This window comes from Musca domestica, unplaced genomic scaffold (assembly GCF_030504385.1).
Source record: "Musca domestica strain aabys unplaced genomic scaffold, Musca_domestica.polishedcontigs.V.1.1 29, whole genome shotgun sequence".
Taxonomy (NCBI): Eukaryota; Metazoa; Arthropoda; class Insecta; order Diptera; family Muscidae; genus Musca; species Musca domestica.
This window is the reverse complement of record NW_026712296.1, coordinates 1633564-1655823: the sequence shown is the minus strand read 5'-3', so window position 1 is coordinate 1655823 and position 22260 is coordinate 1633564. Positions and strand designations below refer to the sequence as shown.

At 34.9% G+C, this 22260-nt stretch overlaps 4 protein-coding genes across 4 annotated transcripts in view; 3 read left to right on the top strand and 1 right to left on the bottom strand.

Annotated features, from left to right (window-relative positions):
* Nucleotides 1–450: 450 nt before the first annotated feature.
* Nucleotides 451–1730, top strand: LOC101898031 (UBX domain-containing protein 1). Its single transcript, XM_005186616.4, has one exon. It carries the CDS (start codon nucleotides 593–595, stop codon nucleotides 1529–1531), a length of 939 nt encoding a protein of 312 aa, XP_005186673.1. The 5' UTR covers nucleotides 451–592; the 3' UTR covers nucleotides 1532–1730.
* Nucleotides 1731–2341: 611 nt separating this feature from the next.
* Nucleotides 2342–4891, top strand: LOC101899486 (anaphase-promoting complex subunit 5). The gene is made up of 3 exons (XM_005186624.4): nucleotides 2342–2594; nucleotides 2673–3060; nucleotides 3119–4891. The coding sequence occupies exons 1-3, from the start codon at nucleotides 2481–2483 to the stop codon at nucleotides 4864–4866; spliced, it is 2250 nt and encodes a 749-aa protein (XP_005186681.1). The 5' UTR covers nucleotides 2342–2480; the 3' UTR covers nucleotides 4867–4891.
* A 1632-nt stretch (nucleotides 4892–6523) lies between these two features.
* The window catches only part of LOC101897694 (sodium-coupled monocarboxylate transporter 1), a 44068-nt gene continuing 28331 nt past the window's right edge, over nucleotides 6524–22260 (top strand). The window contains exon 1 of the mRNA XM_059124403.1: nucleotides 6524–6646. The gene's annotated coding sequence lies outside the window, so the exon portion shown is untranslated. The remainder of the gene's footprint in view (nucleotides 6647–22260) is intronic.
* Nucleotides 6620–9833, bottom strand: LOC101897865 (microfibrillar-associated protein 1). The gene is made up of 4 exons (XM_005186615.4): nucleotides 9651–9833; nucleotides 8793–9589; nucleotides 8609–8733; nucleotides 6620–7164 (listed from the first exon to the last, which is right to left on the bottom strand). Exons 1-4 carry the CDS (start codon nucleotides 9718–9720, stop codon nucleotides 6729–6731), a joined length of 1428 nt encoding a protein of 475 aa, XP_005186672.1. The 5' UTR covers nucleotides 9721–9833; the 3' UTR covers nucleotides 6620–6728.

Here is a 22260-nt window from a genome sequence, read left to right as displayed (position 1 = left end):
TGGCTAGGCATATTTTGAGACATTTCACAAAGAGATTACAGAGCCGCACTAAAATCCTGCCGTCGTTTTCCATTATAATTTGACATTAGTATGCCTAGCCACGACTTCAAGCTTTTTATGTACTTGCACCCTTAGGAACATTGATATATCAAAATTGTTAAAATGTCAAGATGATCTTAAAATGTTTTCTTGTACCATGCAAATCGGAGCTTGTTATGATGTGTATTTTTCAACCATTTTTACAAATTTAAATTATTTTTCATTCAACATTTTCAATTCCAAAATCAGTTTGACATCTAATATTCGATGCGACTGCCTATATTCTTCTACCATGCATTCAGCTGTTTTCCTAGTGAAAAATAGACTTCTAAACCCCTTTTAACGGACACTTTCGATCATGGGATCTCTGTCTTAATCTTGGTTTTTGTTTTGATTTTTATCTTTATTACATATTCTCGCTTAGGGCACTGTTTGTCATCCCGCTTCTTTTGGTGTTGGTTCGCTTGGATCGTGAAATTGCAAAAAATAAATTCGCGAATAATCTTTAATTATTAAGTCATTTGCTTGTAAAAAATTAAAATTTTGGGAGGAAATGGGTGATGTACAAATGTTAATGGAAATGGGCTTCCCCAAGGAAAGAGCCGAATACGCTCTAAAGGTTACCAACAACAAAGGAGTTGAGCCGGCTATGGAGTGGTTGTTAGCTCATGTTGACGAACCAATTCCACAGCAACCTGCCGTTGAGGAGGCACCCAGCACTTCTAATTCGGAAAAAGTTGCCGGTGAAGCAAAATCACTTAAATGCGATGATTGCGGTAAACTGTGTAAAGATCAGGGTGAAGTAGAATTCCATGCTGCAAAGACCGGTCATAGCAATTTTTCTGAATCCACCGAGGAGAAAAAACCGCTAACAGAAGAGGAGAAGAAACAACAGCTGGCTCTGATTGAAGAGAAACTTAAACAAAAGCGTTTGGAACGAGAAGAACGCGAAAGGCAAGATGCCCTGGAACGTGAACGTAATCGCATTAAATCGGGCAAGGACATGTCTGAGGCCCGCAGACGAATCGAGGAGTTGGAAATGAAAAAAATAATTGAACAACGTAAACGTGAAAAGGCCGAAGAAAAGGCAGCACGTGAACGTGTAAAGGCTCAGATTGAAGCGGATAAAGCCAGACGCAAGGCCAGTCAGACATCACCCACTGCCGAAACACCGGTTGCTTCGTCGTCATCGGTTTCTTCTACCACACCAACTGCTGATGCTAGCGTTAAATCTCCCCCAAAGGAGTACAAAGAGACACGCATCCAGATACGTCTCCAAGATGGATCAACTCTAACGGAAACCTTCAACGTTAACGAACAACTGTCCGCAGTGCGTGTGTTCATACAAATGAAAACCGGCAATGAAACGCCATTTGGTCTGATGACAACATTTCCTCGCAAAGTTTTTGACTGTGATGACTTTGAGAAACCATTAAGTGCTCTGGGTCTGGTACCATCGGCCGTCCTAATAATGACCAAAGTCAATGTGTAAACATTTAGCAATATGGTGTAGCTGCTGCATGCGTATTGGATCACTTGCGACATTTAAAATAAATAAATAAAATCGTATTTAATCTCTTTTTTGGTAATGCTCGGCAATTTTGTATGTATATGTATTTATTTCGGTGCAGCAAATAGACTGCAGATTTGAATTTTGTTTTTGAATAAAACGTTTGATACCAACATAAAAATGGCATTATTTTTTTATCAAATATGTTGGGTTCAAATAAAACTGTCGCCTTTTAGGCACATATCTGGGATATGTGATATCAATGTAAGGTTTAGATGCCATTCTTCAGAGTAGGTCCATCCCATCAAAATACATAGCTTTGATAGTAAAAAATTAAAAGTAACAAATTTTCTTGTCGATTACTCGGTTTTTGTCTGTGACTTGAAATATGAGTTAAAGAATCGCCCTGCTGAATTTATTTACTAATAGAAGTTCCGAGGCTAGCTTAAACCCAGCTGAGAAGCTGATTTTTAACACTATATGTGGTCTGTTCCAGAACTGCAAAAATGTAATGTCTTTTTCTACCTGTAAATCCCAACGATGATGTTTCGCATATAAATTCGCATATTTCCCCGACTACGGATAACGTATACCATAGCCGCATATCAACATCTGCTAAACAAACATTTAATATATAGTACATATTATTAATATATTAATTACAATAAATAACTCAAATTGTTTAAAAAGTTGGAGATTCTTACACATTAGGGAACAGAGCTATTATCTCCCAATGTTTTCCTGTCGTCTTCAGCTATTGTAATTATTTCGATAAATCGATAGTTGAATGTATGAAAATCGATGCATCCTGATTGTTTACATTTCACCGGTTGTTGCATGTAAAAGTTCGCCAAATTTCAGTAGAACTTGGAAGTTAACTCAAATCCATAGAATTTCTTCCAAAATCTATTGAAGCTGCTTAAGGATAGACATGCACTTTGAGGAGTTGGAGGCGCTGGATCCTCGCAATCCAACCCTGGCGAGGATTGAAATGCCGACACCACATAAAGTGTCCGTGCTGATTCTAGTTCAACAATACATAAAGGTTGGTAGCTGGTCAATTCCCGGTTACACCAGTTATTCTTGTTAATTTAAGCTAATCAATCAACTCTATTTTTCGTAGGCAAAGAAAGCTGCCACCGACACCGGGTTATTCTATCCCACCAAGTACCGGCGAAACTTTTGTATGTTGCTGCTTAAATTAATTCAATATCCAGATATGACCTACAATGATCTTTATCAACTGCTGTGCTCACCAAAATTTAAAATAGACCCAGTACATTTGGAGGGATTTGAAAAAGTAATGGCGGATGTCTTCTCGCTGGGCATTGAAACTCTATTTGATTTTGCCGAAATGGATAATATTGAAAAGATGCTGGCCGAACAGTTGGGTGTTAGCCAGTTTAGTCTAGTGGGATTATATATACGACGAGTTGGGGTGATATTAGAACGTTTGTCCTTCCCTGAAATGATGGCTTTACACAAAAATATATGTTTGTACTATGAAAAAGGTGAGGGGATTGGAATTCTACGTCATTCATGTCACTAATTTGAATTCTTCGTTTCAAGGTGTACGGTCATTGACATTGGGACCACGTAAGCCACACTGTGGAGCAAGCACCACTGCAACCAATATCACAGAAGACGATGAAAACACCATAGAAGAATCGGTATTGGATACCGAAACGGTGCATCAAGACCGTAATCCGCACAGTAAATGGTCACCCAAGCAGGCCCAGTTGTTTGTGAGCCAACAATGTAACCTCCTCGAGAAGAATGAATTGCGTGCCCTGCCTCCGATTGAAATGCAAACAAAACTCAATGAAATCATACAGGATAATCCACTCAATGCTAAGGCGTACTTTTTGGGCTACATGAATCAATTGCGTTTGCGTGATGTATTTGGGGCACTGGATGCCTTACATCGTTCGTTCGATCGCAGTCCCAATATGATAACCCAAAATGATCAAAAAGGCTTTCAGTACTTCAGCGTTAATTTGGCAATTTTACACGCAACATTCAACCACAAGAAGGAAGCCTTAAATGCTCTAAAGGAATGCATAATGTTGGCCCAAGAATGTGGTGACAAACGATGTCTAGATTTGGCCAATTCCTGGTATTGTTTATTGAACAGTAGTCGTATAGGACCGTTCGAAAAGAGTTTGCCAGATATACAAGATCCCGGACTCATACAAAGTCTGTCCTTGGCCATTGAATTTGTTGTGGCATTTGGAGCCAAATGTGGATTTTTGCCATTGGATTTGTTTGAACTCTTGTTAAAGAGTGATGAGTTGAATAACAAGAATACTCTGCTTGAACACATTTCCGATTCCTTGGCTCTACGTTCAACGCTGTGGGTTCTCTACGGTCGCTACGAGATGTCTGCTTTGTACTCTCAGCTGCTATTGAATCTCAAGAAGACATGGGTCTTTGGCGATGTTAGCAACTCGGAAAGTGTTAGCAAAGTTTTGGCAAATCTTGCCTTGTGGTTTTATGCGCAAGGTGAACACCAGCTTAGTGCTGTGTTACTATATCATGCTCGTACTAGATTTCCTAGACATCCTTTTGCAGCTGACTGGATGACAAGTGAGTGTCATATTTCCATACAACAGGCTATCTACCGTGGTCGCTGGCAAGATGCTTTACGTTGGTGCTGTCAACTTTATTTGCTGGACAAACATGATGGCAACATACAAAGGGCTATTGTCTACATTTCGAAATCGTACAACAATACAGCTAGGAAAATTTTACAAAATTTATTGCAAGATAATGAGCTAGACACTCTGCGACAAGTTCGAGTTTTAACCCTGTTGGCTTGTAATAGCCTAAATGAAAACAATGTCTCCTCGGAGACCATCGATCTATTAATGCGGGCGTCTGTTATTGCTGAATCTGCATATATGCAATACGAGCATGCCATGGTTGATGTGATAATGGCCCAAGTGTTGCTGCAAATGGGCTTGCCACAAAAGGCCTTGCAAGCCTTGCGCAATTCCATTGAAACAATCTACACCAATGGAGGCATATATGATCGGGCTAAAACAGATTTTATTTTTGCTCGTTGTCTGGTGGCTGCAGGACGTGATCGGGAAGAACAACACAAACGTCTAGTGAAATCGTTACCATCCTTAGAAAGAGCCATAGAATTGTTTCGTAAATTGGAAGCACATGCCAAAGTATTGGATGTCTTGGTTTATATCTCGAAGACTTTCAATACATTTGGTTTTATTGCGGAACGTAATAAGTATGCGTGTAAATTTAAACAATATTATACGGAGAATCCTGTACCAAGGGAGTATTTAGGCATGGCCTATTAATAAATGTGTTATTTTTTATTCAAATATTGAACTTGATTGCATTTTTGTTCGATTTGCAGTTCTTGATGATGGAAAACAACAATTTTACTAATTTAACATAAAGCATACTTTTAGGCGCTTGTTTCTTTTGTCTAGGCTAAAAATGACACAGGCATTGGTCTACAAAGAACCGGCCGAAATTTTGCATGCCGTAGTTAAAATTTGTTCAATATCAAGATAAAACCTTTTATGATCTTTATCATCTGTAGCGTTTAAAATTGATCCAGTACATTTTGAGGGCCATGGGAAAGATATGACAGATGTCTGCTTTTTGAAGTAGTTAACAAATTTTTATTATATATTGCATTATAGCGCCTAGAGGAAAAAAACGATCTTTCATATAATTTGGTTATATTTAGCGGAGTGGCTGGACTGGTGTTTTAGCATTCCAGAAATTGTCACAAAATTGGCTGAGGCTTTTGTCTTTGGGCTAATAGGATTCGAGTCGAAGTTTGGTCATTTAAATTGAAAATTTGGACTAATAAACGATTTTATTATCTTAATATTTTTCAAAATCAAGGTATCAACGCTCCAACAATGCTTTTACAATCAATCCTAGTACAGGGAAATAACCAATATCCAAGTAGATTTTTACAATGGACAACATGGTTTTCAAAAGCAAATATCTTTTTAAATAATTTCCCTTTCAAATTATTTTGCGGAAGTTACTTTGAAGATCGAAAATTAAAGAAAATTTTTGTTCTTGCGGTTGGAAGAAAATCCATCGAATAAGCCAGTTATTTACTTTTCCGGTAATTGTCAAGAATTTGACGAAAACTCATTTTCGCAAGAATGTAAAAGTTTATACTACGATAATCGATTTTACCATTATGATATCAAAAAAAAAAAAAAAAAAAAAAAATCAAAATTGGTAGATTGTTACAGATCCTGGAACAGAGCATATACATCGAATTTGATTAAATGTTTTTGAAAATTTGATTCATTTTTTGAAACATATTTTTTTTCAGAGGTGTTTATCACCAAAAATCACTAAAATATATACAAATTTCGATTCCACAAAATGAATTGGTTTCCGAGATATATTATATTTCTTGAAATATTAAAGTGGGAAAAATTCTCCAGAGAATTTATATTTGTGATTGCATTGGTTACGTAAGTTAACAGCTTGTCTCGTGATGTTTTGTTAAATTTTGACAGTTACGATTAGAAATACGAAATTGTTAAAATGAAAAAAAAAAATCCCCATGGAATTGACATTCGTGATTATCCAGATATTCCAAATTTGAGACGTTTTCGACACTTCTTCTGATCAAATTTAGATAAAATACTTTGTAGGTACAATAAACTAAGGAACCCTTGTCTGACTACTGCAGATACCAGTTCAATCCGCTTTTTTCCACACTTCATCGTACACTGAGTACAGAAAAAAATAAAATAAAACCATTCAACAGCTCTAGTAAATCCAACATAGCCAAAATTTTGCTAATCTAATATTCTGATTTTGATTATCTCAGTTGAAGGTTTTATTTACAGCTGGCACCCGAAGGTGATCAATCAATTTCAAATATATCAGCGATATGCCATTTAATTGGTTGAGCGTTTCGGATGTTTGTTTTCATTATTCTGCAAATCACAAATTGTAAATGAAATCCATAACAAAAACCTGGAGTTAAATAAAAAATGCTAGTCAATCCGTAATCATCGTTCTGGTAGCACATGTGCTCCTAATAGTGAGTGTGATTTCTATCATCAGTTTTAATTCCTTGAATAAAAAAACAAGGTAATTTATTCGGTTATTAATTATTAAACTAAACGTACTCATAACTTAATCTAAAATCTTTTTTACACATCTTGCATTCAGTTTAATCCAGTTTCTTGCGTTTCGAGAGGGAGGGTTTCTCAAACACTTGTTTCATACCACCTCCACGTTCACTGTGGAATTTAAGATTGTTTGCCGTCTCAGCATACCATGGCGAATCGAATTTAGTCGTGTCTTGATCAACTAAATGTGTATATTTGGTACGACCACAACGTCCGAAATTTTTCACTTGCATTACTTTGGGGAGAATAGTCTTGTCAAAGTGATCCTCGAGGGTGGCTTGTGCAAAATCACGTTTCAATACATCATTTTCCTCATCTAAATAGAAGGCACCACGATGATAGTATTTCTGCAAGAATTTATATTTGCCCTTGACGGCTTTGTTGGTGACGATCTTGGGATTCATACGCAACTCCTGTCTTCGTTCCTCTTCGGTGAGATTGCGCATGCGATCGATTTCAGCCTTTTCGCGTTCAGCACTGAAAAAATAAGAAAGAGTTTGATTGATTTTTTTCCATCAAGAGAATTACTTAAAAATGATTTTGTGTTAGTATCATTTTATGGAACCTAAAAGGTATATATCACAAACTATGGATTAACAAGGTAAAAAGCTATAAGTTCGGCCGGGTCGAACTTTGAATACCCGTCACCATTTGAAACGAATTTGGCAATTTTCAAAAAAAAAAAAAAAAAAAAAAATCTGTTAAAAATTCTGTTAAAATCTTAAAAATACCGAATGTAGCCGTTATATTAGGGTCTATACGACGACGTGGATCTGCATCATCAAAATACCGAATAAAGGGAGGTACTATTGTATGGGGCTATACCAAAACGTGGACCTGCACGGACACCTTTCCGTCATAGGCTGTAGTATCTATTACGAACTTCAAATACCAAAATTGAAACAATTCGGGTGAATAATGTTGCTAAAATCATCAAAATACCGAATATCGGGAGGTACCGTTATATGGGGGCTATAAGAAGAAGTGGACCTGCACAGACAATCTTCTGTCATAGGCTATACTATCCATTACAAACTTCAAATCTCAAATGTGAAACAATTCCGGGGAATAATGTAGCTAAAATCATCAAACTACCGAATATGGGGGCTATACCAAAACGTGGACCTACATGGCACATTTTCAATACTGAAAGTCCTGCAGACATAGTATACATTTGAGTAAAATTTTATCAACCTTCTTCATTTCGTTCGGAAGCTAGAGTGATTTCCACAGACGGGCATACGGATAGACGGACGGACATCGCTAAATCGACATAGAATTTTATTCTGATCAAGAATATATATATTTTGTGGGTTCTAAAACGTATGGTTCGAGGTGTTAAGAACGGAATGACATACTTAATGGTGGAGGGTATAAAAAAGATTTAAAGTGTGTCTTGATCTGTTTTTAAACATATCGAAAGAAGTGACATGTAAAAAGTTATAATAAAAGATATATTTAAATGAAATATGGGCAAAAAGGACTGAGAAGCAGAACATGCCCGTAATATAAACTTTCCAAAATGTGAACTGCATACATCTCAATTTTTAGATTAGTGCTGTCTTTTAACACATATTAAGGAGATTATTATATCGAAGAAATTGCAAAGCTAGTGGATTCATACAAATATTGGAACACCAATTGATATGTGATAAATTGTGTTATATACGACTTAAATAGGACGTTTCCACTTATTCTTCCACATCGCAATGAATGAGAAGAGAAGCATTTCGAAAAGCACTGGGTTGATAGATTTGTTTTAAATTGCAAGCTATAGAATACCTATTCAAGTTTGGTTGTGGAGTTACTTCTCACAAATGTACTAAAGTGCAATTATTTTCATAATAGCTATCTAGTTTATTATGTATTTTGTCTACGGATGATATCTCTGCCGTTTCCCCAAAAGGTTTCCATTACTTACTTTTCTCTTTCTTCGCGATCGCGTTTCATGCGTTTTAGTTCACGCAGTTTCCATGCTTCATATTCCACTTCGTCGTTCTCGTCATCTGTGCAAACATCTTCTATTTGGGGTTCAGCGGTGTCATTCTAAAAAAATTGGGATTCATTAAATTTTACAAGCCCACAATCATTTGAAATATTGAAACCTTTGTCTTTTCCAAGTCCTTCTTAACACTCTCCTCCACAAGGCGGAGAGTATTTCTTCTTCTTTCTTTGGCCAAACGTTTAGCCTCCAGTTCCAATTGCTTTTGTTTCTGGGCTTCACGCTCTTTCTCCTGTATTGTGGCACGATCTTTTTTGCGTACAAACAATGGCTTGAGACGTGGTTCATTGTCCTCTTCACTTTCAGTTTCCTCCTCATATTCTGAACTTTCCGAGTCGGATGATTCTGATTGTTTCTCCTCCTCCTTTTGGAGAATTTCTTCTTCCTTTTGTTGTTGCAACATACGCTGGCGTAACTTAAGACGCCTTTGCTCCAATTCCGTTTCACTTACATCCGAATCGGAATCAGATTCCGAAGCCAAGGTGATTTTATTTGTGGTTTTTTGCATAGCCTTCTCATCTTCGTTTTCTTCTTCTTCTTCGGAATCACTTTCTTCAAGAAGTTCCGGCTCATGGATGTGACGATGGCGTTCCATACGCTCTCTTTCCAATTCATCTTGTTCCACAGGGCGGGCACGTAGTCGTCTAAGACGTGGATCATCTACATCCTCCTCGTCGTCGTCTTCTTCATGTTTGTTTTCATGTCGTCTACTTCTAACTTCCTCCTCTGGTTCTTCTTCTTTGACTTCCCTGTGATGTCGTTTTTCATATTGCTGTCTGCGACGATGTTCCAAGAAATCATCGTTGTCGCTCTCCTCGCTACTGGAGTTGTATTTGGCATAGTCGGGACGTTTTCCAGATATGTAACGCTGCACTTTTACTTTCTGCATGGATATTTCACCTGAAATCAGGGAACATGTTTAAGGACCATCATCATGCCAATAAAAACATGTCCAGCTTACCTTTTTCATTTCGTACGGCCACAGCACCGGCCGTACTCTGGATACCCATTGGTACCGTTGGGTTATTCATTTTAGCTGTGAGTCGATAATTCTTTTGGACTCACTATTTTTCTTTATAAAATGAAAAAATAAATATTTTCACTACCCACTGACAGACACACACACACTCCTTTATTTACAATGCGTACGTCGTAGAGATGGCAATATATCGATGAAATGTCTTTATAGCGTTGCCAACTTTTCATAATAAGCTATCGTTTATACAGGGTAACACAGAAATGTTTGTTAATTGAAAGAAATGATTTACCCTATAGAATATATTGATATGTCATTGTATAAATCCTCATAAGGGATAAAAGATACGTGTTCTTTTTCAGAAACAGAAAATCTACTACTTTTGAATATTTTCGATATTATAAAGGGAAAATCGGTTATCGTAGTAAAAATTTGATCATAATTGCAGTTCTGGAACAGACCAAATGTTTACGCTCTTGTAGGTTTTAAACAGAGCAAATATTAAGTCCAAATACTTTTTATATAGGGTTGCAGTTCACTCAGATAGACATTTTTGGCAGAAACTATTACAAAAGACCCCGTTAAAATCTAATATGAACACAATTCGACCGAGTATATTTATGCAATTGTAAAAATTATAAACAACCAATACCTTTATTTTCCTAAATTTGATTAAATTTCATTGACAATTGTAAATAAAATTTCCATTTCTATTACTTTTTGGGAAATTTCAGCACCTACGGTTAAGGTGTAAGTACATAAACAGCTTGAAGTCTTCACATGACATATTTGTGATATATCATAAAGGGATGCTAGAGCCTTTACAATTTGACATTAATATGCCTAGCCATGTGTCATGCTGCTTATATACCCTCACCTTTCAAGTGGGAATGCATAAAGCGCTTATTTGGCTGGCTTCTTTGTAGAGGAAAAAAGGAGTTTTAGGTTGACATAGTTCGATTTTGGCCCTAGGCTCCTATGTTCATTTCCTAAGAATCTAGCCAAATAAGCGCTTTATGTATTTCCACCTATACTTTGTAATAATTATACCATGGTCGCAGTTATTGACACTAATGTAATATTATGATCTGTTCCAGAACTGCAGGAATGTAAAGCTTTTCACTACTATAACCGATTATCCCTTTCTGATATCGAAAAAATTGCAGAAATATTAGATTCTTGCAGCTTCTGGAACAGTGCATTAATGTTCAAGACGATATCAAGCATGGTAGAAGAATACAGGTAATCGCATCGACAAATGTGCTGGGATAATGAACTGTCAAACCAATTTTGAAATTAAAAATGTTGAATGGAAAACTATTTAAATTCGTAAATTTTGCGACTTGGGAGTGTGCCGCAGTCGTAAAGTAAAAACCCAGTATTCATTTCTGTTAGTATGTAGATTTCGCACAGGATTTAAAATAAATCTGGTTGTGAAAATATCTATTTTTGTATGATGAATCTGTTGTAAAAATGCGGGTTAAGCCGGATAAAATTTTGTATCTAAACGCACTACTAAACGCCGTGCATACATACACAATAAATCCATAATCGATACATTTCACTTACTATAAGAGTTGACGCATACACAATCAAATTGACAGTTTAAACCACTAGATATTTAATATGTAAACAAACATCTATTTACGCCGAAAGTGTTTTCATAAAACCTTTTATTTATATTATTAATTCCTTTGAATATACGTCAATGTCAATCAAATGACGTAATTAAACACGTAATAATGGTGTAGGTGTGAATAAGGCTTTATGGTTCGTTAAGATTTTTAATATGTGGTTGTAGAATTGCATGTGATTGTAGTTGTTACCTTTCAATAATTCTACCATGACATTTTTGTTTGCATTTTTATTTAATTTGTCTTCAAGATATATACCTTTTTAAGGTTTATAATAATTTGCAAAGAAAAAAGCAACTGATTGCACTGGAAATTTGTTTGTATTGCCACATATGCTTTCAAGTAGAACTTGCAAGAATCAAAAAGGAAAAATCGGTTATTGTAGCACAAACTTAACATACTTGCAGACCCTGGAAAGGAATTATAATAAACCCACGTAATGGGACGTATAAAAGTACGTTTAAATTTACGAAATCTACTCGATCTCAAATGTGAATTCCATAGCGTATACATCAAATAATATCCACTGGATTTATAATTATGATTTATGTGACGTATACGCTATGGAATTGACATTTGACAATACGAGACCGAATAGATAAATCATGCCCTATTCCATTACGTCAAATAAAATACACTGGATTTAATAATTGAGGTATGCCATGGTAGAAGAATACAGGTAGTCGCATCGACACAGCTGCAGCTACACATTTTTGAAATTTGTAAAAATGGTTGAAAAATGCATATTATAACAATCTCTTATTGGCGTCGTATAAAAAATATTTAGAAATCTACTTGTTTTTGATAAAACATTTAAAAAATTTTGACATATCAATGATCTCAAGCATTGATGCATCTACCCATGGCAAAATAACTGATGGTAGAACAAAGCTACTACTTAAAATACAATTTATTTCTTTTGGTGCCCTTATTATGTAAAAACATATATACATTTTGCCAATGTGTTTGCATTGTTTGGAATAAAAAAAAAAATAATTTGAAATTATTTCAATTTTGTTTGCAAAATAAATGCAAATTTTCGACGTAAATAGCTAACAAATTGTACAATTTTGTGATAAAACTGTATTGTCCTATTTAAAAGTCTATTTGGCACTATAAGACTCCGTTACAGAGTTGCATTTCTCTAGTTTCCTTGAAGTTGAGCAACCTTTTTGATTGAGTCATTCTTCTACCATGAGGTATGCGCAATGGGATTGACAGTTGAAATCCACTAGATTCATTGCATGTAAACAAGCCTTAAGACGTGTAGCTAATATTTGTAATACATTTCCACCCCCAGAATTACTATCATTTTTGTTACAACATTTGTAAATAATTATAAATTTTGCATGTCATAATATGACGCTATGTCAGACTTGTAATATTTTTTATTAGGGTTCCATGTGCTGACCGGTGTTTTATTTTATTAAACAACTGCGTATTTATTTGCATTCTTGTATGCGATTAATAATTTAAATACTATTTTGTATGACTTTCAACTTATTACAGTGTGCAACAACAAATTATTTTTTGAAGAGTCCAATTCTACAAAAATGGAAACTTTAAAATTAAATACATTGAATTTAAGATTGTAAACAAATTATAAATGTATCATGATAGAAGAATACAGGTAGACGCATCGACACAGCTGATGGGACAATGAACTGTCAAACTAATTTTGGAATTGAAATTTTTAAATGAAAAACTATTGAAATTTGTAATAATTGTTGAAAAACGTACATTATAATAACCTTTGATTGAAGTCTCATAAGAAAACATGTAAAAATGTATATATATATTTGAAAAAATATAAAAAAAAAATATGTCACAAAGTATGCCATGCGAAGACTTCAAGCTGTTTATGTGCTCTCTTACTTACAACGTCAGCCCGTCTGTTGTAATCACGCTAGAGTCTAAACGAATAAAGATAGGAAGCTAAAATTTTGCACAGATTAGTCTTTTGTCTGTAGGGATGTCAAGTTCGAAGACGGGCTATATCGGCCCACGATATCGTATAGCCCCCAAATAACGGTACCCCCGATATTCGGTATTTTGACGATTGTAGCCTAATTTTTTAATAAAATTGAATTGACGATTTTAGGGACATTATTCACTGGAGTTGTTTTAAATTTGGTATTTAAAATTCGTAACCTATGGCCTATGACAAAAAATTGCAGGCACACGTCTTCGTGTTGCCTCCACATAACGGTACCTCCCAATATTCGGTATTTTTATGATTTTAGCGACATTATTTACCGGAGATGTATCAAATATCGTATTTAAAATTTGTAATGGGTTCTACAGTCTATGACAAAAAATTGCGCATGTAGGCTCAGCTCTTCGTATAGTCCCGATATAACGGTACCTATCTATATTCATTATTCACCTGTTTTTATACCCTCCACCAAAAAAGGTATGGAGGGTATATTAAGTTCGTCATTCCGTTTGTAACTCATCGAAATAATCATTTTAGACCCAACAAAGTATATATATTCTTGATCAGCGTAAAATTCTAAGACGATTTAGCCCTGTCCGTCCGTCTGTCCGTCTGTTGTAATCACGCTACAGTCTAAACGAATTAAGATAGGAAGCTACAATTTTTCACAGATCTCTCTTTTGTCTGCAGGCAGGTCAAGTTCGAAGATGGGCTATATCGGTCCACGATATCGTATAGCCCCCATATAACGGTACCCCCCGATATTCGGTATTTTGATGATTTTACCCACATTTTGCAACGGAATTGTCTGAAAATCCACACAAGGAGTTCCTTGTGGGTACTTTATAGCTCGGCAGAGAATTATCTATATAGGTCCACAATATCGTATAGCCCCCATATAACGGTACCCCCCGATATTCGGTATTTTGATGATTCTACCCACATTTTTCAACGGAATTGTCTGAAAATCCACACAAGGAGTCCCTTGTGGGCATTTTACCTCCTCAAAAAGAATTGTCTATATAGGTCCACGATATCGTATATCCCCCATATAACTGTAACCCCCGATATTCGGTATTTTGATGATGTTAGCCACGCTTTTCAATGGAATTGTCCTAAGATCAACACAAGTAGTTCCTTGAGAGTACTTCACCCCCTGAGAGAGAATTGTCTATACAGGTCCACGATATCGTATATCCCCCATATAACGGTACCTCCCGATATTCGGTATTTTATGATTTGACCCACATTTTTCATCGGAATTGTCTGAAAATCCACACAAGGAGTTCCTTGTGGGTACTTTATACCTCGGCAGAGAATTATCTATATAGATTCACGATATTGTATAGCATTCATATAACGGTACCCCCGATATTCGGTATTTTGATGTTTTTAGCCATATTTTTCAATGGAATGGTCACAAGGGGTTCTTTGTACACAAGGGGTTTTTTGTGAGCACTTTACCCCCCGACAGAGAATTCTCTATATAGGTTAACGATAACGTATAGCTCCCATATAACGGTACCCCGCGATATTCGGTATTTTGATGATTTTAGCCACATTTTCCAATCGTATTGTCTGAAAATCCACACACGGAGTTCTTTGTGAGTACTTTACATGCAGACATAGATTTGTCTTTATGGGTCCACAATATCGTATATCCCCCCATATATCGGCACCTTCCTATATTAGATATTTTAAAGATTTTAAAAGAATTTTTATTGGATTTTATTTTTTTGAAAAATTTCTAATTCGTTACAAATGGTGGAGGGTATTCAAAGTTCGGCCCGGCCGAACTTACTGCTTTTTTACTTGTTTTTTTTTTTCAAATTTCGTTAAATATTTGAATATTGTAATGGCTTATGACAAATTTTGCCTATGCAAGCTCACGTCTACGTATAGACCCCAATAAACTTACTGCTTTTTATACCCTACAGACAAAAGGAAACGAGATAAACACATAGTTCCTTTTGATGATCTGCATAGAATCACATTCTGAGTCGATTTATGCATGTTCGTCCGTCTGTCCATGTATTTTTGTAAACAAAGTACAGTTCGCATTTATTGCTCTATCCAGATGAAATTTTGCACAGATCATTTGTTTGGCCCAAGGACGAACTCTATTGAAATTGGAGATAGTCGGTCAAAATTTAGATATAGTTCCCATATATATCTTCGTCCGATTTGCGTTTTATTGTGCACCAAACGTGCAATATCAGCCGAATAGTATGGAATTTTGTACATACAACCAAATTAGGCCTAAAATTAGTTTGCCAAATTAAATCGAAATCGGTTCGGATATAGCTATAGCTCCCATATATATTGTTCATCCGATTTGTTGTATTTGTTACCCACAGCCGTAATATGCACTCTGTAACAACGATATTCAGGGAAATATATGAAATACATCTCAGATATATCTTTGCCAAATTTGATCAAGATCGGTTCAGATTTGGATTTAGCTCCCATATATATCTTTATCCGATTTACTTTTAATTGTGCACCAAACGTCTAATATTTGCCCAAATTGGATGAAATTTGGTTTACAACTGAATTGAGTCTAGAAGCTAGTATGTCAAATTTGGTGAAGATCGGTTCAGATATAGCTATAGCTCCCATATATACTGTTCATCCGATTTGTCATATTTGTTACCCACAGCCGTACTATGCACTCCGTAACAACGATATTCAGGGCAATATATCAAATACAGCTCAGAAATATCTTTGCCAAATATTATCGAGATCGGTTCTGATTTGGATATAGCTCCCATATATATCTTTATCCGATTTCAAATTAATTGTGCACCAAATGGGCAATACAAGTCCGAATTTAAAAGATACAAATGCTTCGGCATATTTAGTCTTTTGAACTTCAAATTATAATTTTAATCATAGTGTGTATGATTGAATTCTTCCATAAAAAACTTTTAATTGTTATGGGGAGCTCTACTAAATTAGCAAAGTGGATATTCCTTTGGTTGTGTATGTATACGTAAACAAACCTCAGCTGAGCGGCATTTATATCTTCCCATGGTCACATCGACACAGAAGATGAGGGTTTAACATATGTGGTGACACTTTTATTGTCCATATGTATTTCCGTGTGTATGTCAAATACATATGACTCATAATTCGTGCTATCACACACTTGCTAATATTTTTTCTTTGGTTACATTTCTATTATTTATTTAAAAAATTAAAAAAAAAATCGTTTGAATTTGTATTTGTAATATTTTTGTCGATTAGTGCCATTTGATGACATTTAATATTATTAAATAAATCAAAGAACAACAAATTAAAATGTAAAAGCATCCACGCCACACTACCTTTTAACTTGCAATGTGGCAGAAACAAGTTCATTCATGTGGAAATTGAAAACTTTCCATTATTTGCCAAAACGAAAAGAGTAAGGGTGCCTGCTGTAGCAGATTTGTTTGCATTGGCCCAGTGCGGCATATAACAGGTTCTAACTGATCTGTGCCGGACTAAATTAATCTTTTCCCTTCCTCCAAATGACACTTGCGCTGCTTGGAATGCTGATTATTACCCCATAACCATAATTATTGCATTACAAAATTTGAATTGAGTCACACGCGCCTCCTCAGCTTCTGTTGATAACACGCAGATATTATTTTTTGTTTAGTTGTTCTATTGAATTAATAATAAAACTATCTTAATAATTGTTTGTCTTTTGTTTATGAATTTGTGATAGCAACAAATGGATAAAAACAAATTACTTTCTACATGTAACAAATGACAATTAAGAGTTGAGTTGTTGTCAGTTCATTGTGGTCACGCAATTTCATTAGCTTGACATTCTTAATCTTTTTAGGGAAGTGAAATTCTAGAAATAGTTTCACTTTTTCTGAAAGCATCCCAAAAATTATCCCTGTTCCAAAATCTTGATGTTTTTATGACTTTTTTGGATGCCATTTGTATTTAGAGTTGAAAATATTTTAGAAGCTTGGGAACATTGAAATGTCAACATTTTTAAAAATTTTGTCTAAAATAAGAGGATTGGATATGATATCGGATAAACTTTTTTCATTGAAAATTCTCAATTCCTTGACAGTTCATTGTCCCAGCAGCTGTGTCGATGCGACCATGGTAGAAGAATATAGGTAGAAGCATCCATGCATGGGAACATTGTCAAAGTCAAATTTTTTAAAATGTTTTATCAAAAAAAAAGTAGATTTTTAGATGTTTTCTTATACGACGCAAATCGGAGGTTGTTATAATATGCATTTTTCAACAATTTTTATAAATTTCAATAATTTTTCATTCAACATTTTCAATTCCAAAATTGGGTTGACAGTTCATTGTCCCAGCAGCTGTATTGATGCGACTATCTGTATTCTTCCGCCATGGTCGAAAAAAATGTTGCGGAAAAACATTAAATATTTAATAGTATGTTTACATTACAGTTTCTTGTCGGGTTAACCGCCAAATGTAATGAATTTGGAAATTTACTAAATCCAGTAAACTGCGAACGTACTATAAGTTCATCTAAGTCTGTTCAGATTTGGCTATAGCTCCACTAAATTCAGAGAAATGAACGATAACGTTTTTTTATTATTAATTTCCAAATCAGAACTGCTTATATTCTTCCATACAGGCTCTGCAATAGATACTTTTTTATACCTTCAGCCATACGGCTACAGAGGGTATATATCATTTGATTCGGCCACAACGTGTCTCATCAAATTAACAGTTTTATCCATAGATCTCTTTGGATCAAATCCGTTTCAGACATTTCGAGTCGTCCGTCCGTCTGTCTGGCTGGCTGGTGCACACGATAAGTCTCGAAGGCAGTATTCGATTTGTTCCAAACTTGTTACATCGTAATATTTTTTATCAAACTTAGATCAAGTTCGGAGATGGACAATATCCACAAAAAGTCGACATTTTCAAAAAAAAAAAAAAACATTATTTCAGCGCAGAAAGAGATAAGATAATCCGATTTGGTTCTTACTTTGCATTAATGCTACGTCAGGTACGAAAATGGACAATATTGCTCCACTCCATTAAGTACCTCCCTCACAAAGGGTCAAAATTTTGAAAATCCATGAAGATCATAAAACGCGTAATCCATCCGATTCCATTTAGACTTGGTACATTTTAATATTTCATCAACACAAGATTTGTTATAAAGATGGTGGAGATATGTCCATTCCTTCTGGTCCCTCCCCCAATCCGAATCCGAAATGAGCATCCGGCTCTCTTCATTATGGATTTATTGGCATTATTTTTACTAACATCAGATGTGCTGTGAAAATGGGATATATAGACCCACTCATGCTGGTACCTCCCCCATGTAGGGGTGTAGGGTATCATATAGTCAACTTCGCCCGACGTCAGTCGTTCTTTATTGTTTTTTAATTTTTTGAATTTTATTCATATTATTACAATTTTTTCTATCAATGGTATCCAAATAAGAACATCCATCTCTGTCATTTATCCTTGTTTTGTTCTTAAGGTAAGAATGGATAGAAGGCATTTCATTTCACTTCCAGTGACAGCTCATTATATTGTTAACAAGCGTAGAATTTTCCAGAAAAAAAGTTATTCATGATGGAATTCAAGCGTGATATGTGATTTGATTTGGCTGGAAAACCACAAGTGGCTATCGTTAGAGCACTCCAGCATTTAAATGTGAATAAATATTTTGTGTCTCGTACCATCGCTCGTTACCGTGATACTGGTAGCGTAGCCCGACGTCAAGGAAGTTGACGGAAAAAAACAGCGACATCAGCAAAAATGTGCAAGAACTTACACTGCAACAGAAAGAAAATAGACTCGAAAGAGCTAAAGAGTTCCTTCGCTTGGCCGAAAGTGGTGAACTGTCGCGTGTGACTGTTTCATTGGCCGTTTGAAGGCCATAATTCGTGCCAAGGGTGACCAATTCGAACAAATCTAAACTTATTCTAAAATTTAAAACTATTTCCGACAATTTTTCGTTCATTCAAAAAAATTAAAAAAAATGTAAAAATTGGGGCGTTTGACTTTGTTGCAGTTTTTTTACCTCACCCTGTATTAATAAAATACTAAAATTAATCCTTTGAAGTATACTCAAAGGAGTTAACATTTGAAACCCGCTTGATTTTGTAAGTGTAAACATACTTTAAGTAAGAAGTAAACCAAATTGAAAATAAAAAACAAAACTTCTTATTGTTTTATTTTCTTGAGTATTCATTAAATCCAACTACGACTGTCCTAATGTAATATTTAACATCAAGAAAATTCCCCTACCCCTTTTGAGATAAAATACAAAATTCCATTTCAGAACTGTTCAGATTTTATCGAGCGGAACTTACCTGTGTTAATTTACCTATTAAATTCATATAAAATACGCAGTATATTTTAATATTCTTACTTTATGTGGCGTCAAAACTATAGGTATTACAACAGAAAAATGTAAGCTCATGTAACAATCGACTTTAACTGCCAAAATGCAGTTTGAGGCAGTTAACCAGCGAACAGATTTACACAAATTACAAGCAAAGCCAGTTGTTGGGAATGAAAAGAGTACAATTTTAGAGAGAGAGAGAGATATAGAGCCGAAGAAGTTGCATGCTTTTAAACGATTATTTTGCCAATACGTATATTCAATATAAACCAAAATTAATTTAAAGAGATATCATAAGGCCATATTAATAAGCCAAAATTCTGGGAATGAAAAAAGTCCCAACTTAAACTTGATCTAATTTATTAGCTTTATTGGCTATTTAATTGGCATAGTCTGAAAATAAATATATGTTAATACGATGCTAATTCATGCATAAGGTAAAGGTGTGATGACGTAGAAATTTCCATTGGCCGGTAGTGGAATCAGTCACCTGTGTAATGTAAACAAACCAATGTTTGTGTGTGTGTATTTAACGGGTATTCTTTTGTAATAATATTCAATATTTTTTTATATGATTTTAATATGATGGAATAACATTGCTGTTTGGCCCTTGGAAAAATAATTAGTTTAAAGCATTCTTAATCTTTGTCATGTGACATTAACTACCTATACGATGATTAGAAATACTAAATGTTGGTGTGGATCATGTTAAAATTAAGAAGGTAATGTCATTTCAAATAAGTATATCCATCTCTGCATTTTCTGTAATTTCCCTCGTCAAATTTCTCTGAACAAAAAAAGGTTCCCATCTCTGATTTCTGTGTATACAATGGATTTATAAATACAAATTTTGACAATGAGATGTACTCAATCGAATAATTTTAAAAAAATTCTAAATTGCTTTAAATAAATAATAACACCATCATAGATCTTATTAATTGTTCTTTATATGAAGTTATTAATTCTTTTTTAAGCTCAAAGGTCAAATTTAAAGTACGTTTACATATAAATCTTTATATGTACTTTATTATCAGGCTAACCCTGATAAATGGCCAGTCACCATCAATATGACTATATATAAAAACGGGACATAATTTTATTTAAAAAAGTCCTGGAGTGCGTATGCGGTAGTAAAATACAACTCTGATAATTTGTTTGTGTAAACGACTGGTAAGAAAACTAATGTTTAGTATTTAAATGTTATTATAAAAGACTAATAGCATGTTTCCATTGGAAACCGAACAACGTTGTTCGCTCTCAGAATTAGGTACACGAATTAACCCGTTCATACGGCACGATTCGTAATTCATAGTAAAATAATTCCTTTTTTCAAAAAAATTGTTTGTTGATTTTAAAGGGAATGTATACGAAAATACATGAAATTCTCACTAATATGAATATAAGAAATTATTGTTTTTCTCCCAAAGATTTATTATATCATTAATTTTACAATTTTCATTCACGTTTTCATCTTTTTGTGTAAATGTTGACATTTTGAACGTATTTTTGTGTTATTCCATTTTTAAATTTTGCTGGAGAGACACTTGTCAAACATTTTTTCTGCCGATAGAAACATTTTGAAAATATTGACTATTTTGTTTGCAGTTTTATGTAGAAATTTTAACTCGTGGACCAAATGCGTACCTCGAATGAGAGAGAAAACAAAATTTACTTTCGTTTGAATGTACATACGCTATTCAACATTATAGTTGTTAGGGATGGGACATATTTTTTTGTTGTTCTGAGAGTGATTTGATTTGAACAACGTACAAATATGAGTGTTCGCTCAGGAAATTTTGTGTGAAGAATTAGGTAGTTTTTTCATAGTTAAGGGTCAAACAACGAATAGAGAGCAAATCAAGTGCAGTGGAAACGCCACATAATTTTATTTCTTATTTTATTTTATTTCAAACATGTTTTCAAAAATGCGTTATTTTGATTGTCGGATCGACGAATTGTCAATTTGTATACCGTTTGAACTATGATTGCCATCACAATAAGTATTTTGACAACACGACTGAATGATTATGTACGGTTTCATGGTAGAAGAATAGAGGTAGATGCATCAAAACTTGGGTTTGATATGTCAAAACTTTTAAAATGTTTTGACAAAAATAAGTAGTTTTGTATATGTTCTTATGCGACTCAAATCGGGGGTTGTCATGTACAGGGTGAGATAAAAAAACTGCAACAAAGTCAAATGTCATAATTTTTACATATTTTTTTAATTTTATTGAATGAAAGCAAAAAATGTCGGAAATAGCATCAAATTTTATCATTTTGGTATTTCTTAGTGCCAACCTTGCTTTCCAAAAGACTCCAGACATAATAGCGAGGAACCTCATTTTGCAACAATTTTTGGGTGGCGCGTGCTGAGTGCGATGGAGCTAAGTCCTTTTGGAATGTCCAAGGTCTGTGGGCAAAATGTTTGTGTGCCCAAGGCTTTAATACACCTTTCAGAATATTTTCCCGATAATATTCGTCATTTATTCTGTTATGGCGGCCCACACCATCACCATGGCCGGCGCTTGAGTTCTGGTGGCCCACCGAAGGTGCACATTTCCTTAAGTCCTTAATTTTATCATGTCATACATTCTTAAAATACTTATTGTGATGGGAATAACGGTGCAAAACATTAAGAAATAGTAAAAGAAACTCTGATTCTTGTTCTGCTACTCA